Below are 7,692 nucleotides of genomic sequence, written 5' to 3'. Positions count from 1 at the left end.
AAAAAAAAAAAAAAAAAAAAAAAAAAAAAAAAAAAAAAAAAAAAAAAAAAATCTTACAAAGAAGACGCGAAGAGTCGACGAACCAAGAAGTGGTTTTCAACGATTCATTACAGATTAGAAGAGACTCTTTGAGGCAGAGATCAGATGGAAACGCGTCAAGAAAGCTAAAGCAAACTTCATCCTACATCATTGATTTTGCGAAGAGTCAGTTGACAGTGAGATCAACCAACTGAATGGGGAGAATATCATGATCATACTTGTCTAACTGTGGCCACATGTTGGATGTCCCGGTCATGTTTTTCTAAGGCATGTTATTCATGACCACATGCCCATTCCAATCCCCTTTTACTTACTTTCATGTATAGTTAGTTCTTTACCATTCTCGTCGTGTCAATACGGGGTAGATGAATACTCACCAAAATCATGTCTACATCTGTCAGGACTAAAATGCCTCAAAATATAGTATAGGAGGATGGACTAGTTGTAATTCTTTTCTACTAAGGTTATATACTATCAAAGTTATGGTTGTTGCTTATTTGCTTTTATCCTATAACATTACTTTCTTACAAATTATTTTATGATGCATTTCCTCGCTCACATTTTCTAAAACACTTTCTCTCAAACATGGTTGAGGCTTGATCATATGTCAGAATTATTTATCAGTTACGATTTCCATACGGTTGACTTGTTTACTGGGTTAAAACAAGTATCGCACAATCACTGTCCTGCTACCATAAGAGTACGATTGTGACACCCTACATTGTGCTTTTCTTAGTAGGATGTCATGTTCAGATCTCATATTTTTCCTTACCTAGATGCGACGCCTTGCACTATGTTGGGGGACGCCCTAGTAGTGTTTCTTGCAGGATGTCAAGTCATGCTTTGCACCAACCATGTGACCTTCTTGATCTTTCATAGAAAGTAATATAAGGCAACATTAGAGATAACTATCAGGTTGACTAGATTGTTGGATTTTATGTTCTAAAACTCATAGTTTGTAAACAAAAAATATATTCTATTTTCAATAGTCAAAATATTGACTTCATTTAATGGAAAAATCCATGTTAGTGGAATTTTGAGGTGCCAAAATTTGGTTTAACCAAACTTGCATGTTTGCAAAATAAACCCCACAAATTTGAGTGGAATTTTGAGTGTCAAAATTTGATTAACTCAAGCATGCATGTTTGTTACATAATCCCAAACATTTGAGTGGAATTTTGAGTGTCAAAATTTGGTGATCTCAAATTTGCATGAACATGCAAACATGACTCTATAAATAGAGTGATCATGGTACATGGAAGGTGGTTCTTGTTGGTGAAAAACATTGAGAAAAATTTCTCACAACACTCTTTTCATATATACAAAATCCCTCCCAAGTTTAAGTCACTCATCGGATTCCACAATCCCGTTCTAAGGCCGGAGGATAGTGGAGAAGACACTAGTTGTGGTTCGAAACCGGTTCGTGAGGAAAAAGAAATTTGAACTACAAAAGGTTAGTATTCAAACTCATTAAGTTTTAATACTTATGAATATGCTAGTTATTTACTATAATTGATGTTCTAAAAGTGCCGAAGATCTAAATTGCTTCCGCATGTGTTATATTAACACCATCATAGATGTCATGGCTCATGATAGAAGAAACCAAATCAAGTCCCCTGGTTAACATAAAATAGTAGATTACCTTAGCCATGAACCAAGAACCCTTAAACCTCCCATAGTACAAAATGTTCATGACTGAGACTACATCGCTTGGAACGTAAAAAGCCTTAGATGTAGGTTTTTACACTACACCGCTTAGAACATAAGAAGCTTTGAGTTAGGTTTCATGTTGTATCACAAGGAACACTTGAAGCTCTAGATACAAGTTTAGATTATATTGCTTGAATCATATTAAACCTTAAACTTAGGTCTTTAAGTTCATGTCTTGTACCATAAATCCTAAAGGAAGTGTTATAGGGAACCTAATAAGAAACAAGAATAATAACCAAGTCCAAGAACAACACATCAAACCAAAGATCAAGGTGCTTGGCTAGATCATAATAATAACTCAGAACTCAACAACAGAATTTAAGGGTGTAAGTTCTCACGTTAATAACAAGAACATGGTAATCTAACACACACCATAGACACGATTAAGTCGTACTGAGTCTTTATACCCATTCAAGTTCTCTCATGTTTTTCTAGGTGACAAAAATGAACTGGTCAAAGATGGAAGTACATTTACAGCCAGTGTGATACAGAGCCACACCGTATTTTTTGTTTTGTTTTAATAATCGAAGTTATTTTTTTTACCAGGCCCAATGTACTCAAACTCTATTTTGGAATTGTAAATAAAACATATTTATGGTTTTAAACACACACAAAAAAAAAAAAAAAAAAACATTATCCATTTTTACCTATGTTTTCAAGTTTTTGATAAGTCATAGCGGGTAAAAATCAGGTCGTGACAAAGACATTAAGGAAACAAGCAGCATGATTATTATAACATTTAAGTTTACTAGAATGAAAATGGGAGGATATAACAATGGACTTTATTGTAGGTCTACCTAGGATTTTAAAAGAATATACGGCCATACGGGTAATCATCAACAAATTTATGAAGATTTTAAAAGAATATACGGCCATACGGGTAATCATCAACAAATTTATGAAGTCAGCTCACTTCATACCTAAGATGGCTACCTATACAGTGGACAATTGGGAAAAGATGTATGCGGGAGATCGTGAGACTACAGAAATGCTTGTGTTAATCGTGTCAAATCGAGACCTATATTTTACATTGGCCTTTTGGTGCAACCCACAGAAAGCATTGGGTACTTAACTCAACTTCAGTATTAATTTTCACCCATAAATAGATAGATAAATTGAGCATTTGAACCAAACCTTGGAAGATATGTTGCGGGCTTGTGTGTTTGAGTTTGGAGGTAATTAAGATTCTGAGTTGCACCTCATAGAATTTACCTACAACAATAATCTTTAAGCAATCATTGATATGGTATCATTTGAGGCCTTGTATGGAAAATGATGCAAGTCCTCGATATACTGGGATGAATTAGGCGACGTGAATTGTTTGAAACAAAGTTGATCCAAGCCACCAATGAGGTTGTGCAAAAAGTACGAGAGGATGCATATAACCTAAAGTAGACAAAAGAGTTACCCTAACGTAAGATGTATAAACCTAGAGTATAAGGTAGGCGACAAGGAATTTCTAAATGTGACCCCAGTAAAAGACGTCCTAAGATTAACACGAAAGGGTAAGTTGAGCCCATGTTTCATTGGGCTCTTCAAGATTCTAGATCGAGTGTGACTGGTGACATATTTATCAGCCTTGCTACAACTGCAATGAATAGCATGTCCCACATTTTGTTGCTTCGCAAGTATTTGACGGATCCAACATGCATGGTAGATTACAAACCCTTAAAAATAGATGAGGGTCTAAACTAGGAGGAAAGATCAGTAAGGATCCTAGCACGAGAAGTAAAGGTCATGTGTACTCGAGAGATAGCAATTGTAAAGGTATCGTGGTAAAACAACAAAAAGGAATAAGCTACATGGGAATGAAAGGACGAGATGGTTGAAAAATACACCGAAATATTTCAAGTATAAGTGTAACGACTCGATTTTTTAGCCATAAGATAGAGTTCAAGTTTAAATACATTAAGGAACCTAGTACAAAATGAGACAAAAAAAAAAAAAAAAAAACAAATGGTTAAGCCTGTATGATCCCTAGTCCTTAGGACAAGTTTAAGAAGAGTGGATTCCATCAGGCTATCCATGTTTACTCTACACACAATGCATAACAATAGTCCTTATCTTAAAATACTCTCACCATAAGACCTACTAGGTCACATGGTCCGTAAGCAAAAAGAACCGAAGGGAGAATCTATGTATGAGATTTGGCTTAGGATTATAAATCTGGATTTGGATCATGGTTGTCTCGACATTTCCTTATATCCTCGGTGACATAGTTTGGGTTCTAACATCCTACCAAATAGGGCATCCTAAAAGTATACAAGCAAGGGATCCCACCAAATAAAAAAAACATGAGATCATGATATACCACGTAATGGGAGGTCTAGAGTAATTTAGTGCATAAGGCAAGTCTGAGTGAAGTGGTATTAGCGGTCTAAGTGTCATATTAGTTTAGAATTTTGGTTGTGCATTTCTAGAAACCCGCCTACTTAGCTTGGATTTTAACCCTATAGTATAAGTCATTGGTTAATAAGCACATGGTTTTAACTAAAAGGGTCCATCATTAAAAGCTTAAGGCATCTGATCTTCTCATACATGTCATAATCCTAACAAGTCATCAAACAATCATGCATAATTTATTCATAATTTCATAAGTAGGTGTCAGACTGAGTTTCATGTCATTTAGAGTTAATTAAAATCATAAAATTTTATAGAATACTCATTAGAACTAATGTCTTAATTTTCGATAGTATGAGTGTGCATTAGCTTATAGTCAAGCGAGGAGTATCATAACAAGCTCGTCTAGTAGGTCCACGTGCATATGCATGGACACTATGTAGGGAAGTATTATGTAACCAATCATACCCGAAAAAGAATAGATCCAAAGGAACCGTCATGAAAAAAGTTAGGTCTTGCCGGTCATAATACATATATATGAATTTATTTTTCCAACCACAATAGTGAATATAATATTAATATTTTTTAGATAAAATAGAAAGTATGAGGATATTTTTAAGATTAAATATGATTTAGTAAAAAGACTAAAATACCCTAAATGGCTGTAATTATGGACCAAAAACAGTTGAAAAATTGAAGTAACAATAATAATGTGTATTGCTTACCCATTACGTTTTGCCTTTCCTTCTCTTTCTCGTCCATTCCGTGTTCTGTTGGGTGGCGACCAAAATGTCTAGAGAATGAATGGGAACGCTATTAAATTTTTGACTCCAAAAAAGGTACTATGTGCTTCCCTTTGTTTCCATTCCGATAAATACTCCCATTCTCAATCACCGCTTCCCCCTCCCATCTTCCAATTCCATCCACACTCTAACATAAGGTAACCACGCAACACCATTTCTTGTTTTCAGATTCTTTCTCCTTCTGTTCCTCTTCGATTTGCTTTATTTATGTGCTTCATTTCAATCCCTTCAATGTTCTGTGCTCTCTGTTGAATGAATCAATCGCTATTTCGAATCCGGTTCTTCAATCCGCCAGGGAAGTGTTTTCGATTTTTGCCTTTCTTTCGTCGTTGGAATCCGGTTCTTAATTTTTCGTTTCCGGAATTAATGCGGCTTTAGGATCTGATTATTTGCGATTTTCTTCTTTATCCCTTAGTTAGGGAGGAACCTCTCCTCTTTATTTGGTTCTGTTGTAGTTTGTATCAAATTTTCATTTCTCCTTCTGTTCAATCTAGATCGCATTCCTATTTTGAAGCATGGAATCTTATAAAATATATTTGAAGAAAATGAAGGCTCGTGTAAGGACTCTTTTCCATTCGAATCTAAAATGTATATCTCGAAAACAAGTTTGAAACTGGTAAAAGTGGAAGAGATAAAAAAAAAATATGGTTTATCCTTGTGTAGTATTGCCGATAGTTTACTTTATGATTCTTTTGGAAAAAGAAAAGGCACGGTTAGGCAATTTTTTATTACACATAATGCTGAATACAGCAATAAATCAGTTCCACTTTTCTTCGTCAACATGCTAGTTTAATTATTACAGATCAAGAACTTTTCAAGTTACTTCAATTTCTTTTTTCTTATTATTTATTTTGCTCTCGAGGAATATTTTCAGTTGGCGATTCTCTGCTTTCTAATTGTTCAGGTGCGTTTAGTATTGAAAATCAAGTGCAGTTCGGAAGAGGATTTCATAACTGAAGTTTTAGCGAAATTCATCAAGATGGCTGATGAATCTGTAGATATCCCAATATTGGGAAAGGAAGAGAAGACAAAGGTTGAAGTTGAGTCTGAGGTTGTTAAGGTGGATGATGAGGTGGAGAAAGAAAAGCATGAGGTTAAGATCAAGAGCAAGGAGGCAAAATATGAAGATGGAAAGAAAGAGAAGACAGAGGTCGAGGTTCAACTCAAGAGCTCATCAGGGAGGAAAGAGAAGATGAAAAATGTTGAGAATGAAAAGGAGAAGAAGAAAGAAGAGAAGCAGAAGAAGAAGGATGAAGGCAAAGATGAAAAAGAAGCAAAAAAGAAGCACAAAGATGAGGATGGAGCAGAGAAGGAAACAGAAGTGAAGAAGAAGAAGGAAAAGGAAGAGGAGAAGAAAGAGAAAAAAGATGAAAAGAAACATAAGAAGAAAGATGGGAAATCTGGGGAGAGTGATGAAGTGAAAGAAAAGAAAGACAAGAGGAAGGAAGTTGAGGATGATGAAGAGTGTGAAAAAGAAGAGAAGAAACAGGAAAAGGGTAAGAAGGATAAAGAGAAGGAGAAGGGTAAAGGTGGTGATGCAGTGGAAGATAAGAAGGTGAAGAAAGGAATTGAGAATGAAGAAGAAGAAGACGACGATGATGATGGTAAAGAAGAGGAGAAGAAGAAGAAAAAGAAAGAAGAGAAGGAAAAGAAGAAGAAGGAGAAAGGAGGAGAAGAAGAAGATGATAGTAAAGAAGAGAAGAAGAAGAAGAAGAAAGGAGAGGAGGAAAAAGAGAAAAAGGAGGAAGAAGTAGATGATAGCAAAGAAGAGAAGAAGAAGAAGAAGAAGAAAGGAGGAGAGAAGGAACCGGAGAAAAAGGAGAAAAGAGAAGATGATGATAATAAAGAAGAAAAGAATAAGAAGAAGAAGAAGAAGAAGAAGGGGGAGGAGGATGAAGAAGATGATGGCGAAGAAGAAAAGAAAGAGAAGAAAGAAAAGAAGGATGAGAAGAAAAAGGAAAAAGGTGGGAAAGAGAAAGAGAAGAAAGAGAAGAACAACGTAGAAGAAGAAGATGAAACGAAGGGAAAAAAGGAGAAGAAGAAGGAGGATGAAGCAGATGAAACCAAGAGCAGAAGCAGGGAAATAGAGATAGAAATAGAAGTAGAAGTAGACGAAGAAGAAGAAGAAGAAGAAGAAGCAGGTGAGAAGGGAGGTTGTAGAGGAGGAGGAGGAGAAGAGGAGAAGGATAATGAGAAGAAAAACAAGAAAGATAAAGAAGAAAAGAAGAAGAAAGTAGAAGAGACAAACAAAAGTAGAGATATGGGGAAACTGAAACAGAAACTAGAGAAGATGGATGTTAAAATCAATGCCTTGCTCGACAAGAAGGCAGACATTCTGAGGCAAATAAAAGAAATTGAAGACGCAAATTCCAACATTGTTGCTGCTGCTGCAAAACCTACGGAAGAAGTGGCATAACTTTGGTGGGACTTATTGATTGTTGGGATGTATTGTTGTTGTTCCAAGGTTTCCAAGGTTTTTACAGTATCTTATCTTCTTTGTTTCAACGAGTGTTGTATTTTATTGTATTCCATTAAACATGTACAGTGATTATTGTTTCTTTTATGTTCTGTGGTGCTAACAAAATTCAGGTGATGTTTCAATGGGAGGAGGAGGAGCAGCAGCTGGGATGGTAAATTTTATCTGAGTTAGTGTAGTTGATGCTTGATTATGCTCCCCTCAGGGCCTTTCATGCTTGGGAATTAGTTTTCATGGCTTAGTGCCTCCAATCCATTACATTCCCTTGGATTGGATACGAGTGAGTGAGAAGAAGTTACAAGTGAGTGAAAACAACACAACTTG

The 7,692-nt window shown here is 35.7% G+C and overlaps 1 protein-coding gene across 1 annotated transcript; it reads left to right on the top strand.

Annotated features, from left to right (window-relative positions):
• The first annotated feature begins 4,761 nt into the window (after nucleotides 1-4,761).
• On the top strand, nucleotides 4,762-7,449 carry LOC111480037 (DNA ligase 1-like). Its single transcript, XM_023124994.1, has 2 exons — nucleotides 4,762-4,928; nucleotides 5,797-7,449. The coding sequence occupies exons 1-2, from the start codon at nucleotides 4,890-4,892 to the stop codon at nucleotides 7,306-7,308; spliced, it is 1,551 nt and encodes a 516-aa protein (XP_022980762.1). The 5' UTR covers nucleotides 4,762-4,889; the 3' UTR covers nucleotides 7,309-7,449.
• The last annotated feature ends 243 nt before the right edge of the window (nucleotides 7,450-7,692 follow it).

This window comes from Cucurbita maxima, unplaced genomic scaffold, assembly GCF_002738345.1.
Source record: "Cucurbita maxima cultivar Rimu unplaced genomic scaffold, Cmax_1.0 Cma_Scf00005, whole genome shotgun sequence".
NCBI lineage: Eukaryota > Viridiplantae > Streptophyta > Magnoliopsida > Cucurbitales > Cucurbitaceae > Cucurbita > Cucurbita maxima.
Note: the sequence above shows the minus strand (reverse complement) of the source record. Positions and strands in the feature narration are given on the sequence as shown.

Excerpts from the sequence above, each read along its gene's own strand:
- LOC111480037 (XM_023124994.1), top strand. The coding sequence starts at position 4,890 with ATGAATGGGAACGCTATTAAATTTTTGACTCCAAAAAAG. Across the intron at positions 4,929-5,796 it reads AATTTTTGACTCCAAAAAAG|GTGCGTTTAGTATTGAAAAT; the intron begins GTACTATGTGCT and ends CTAATTGTTCAG.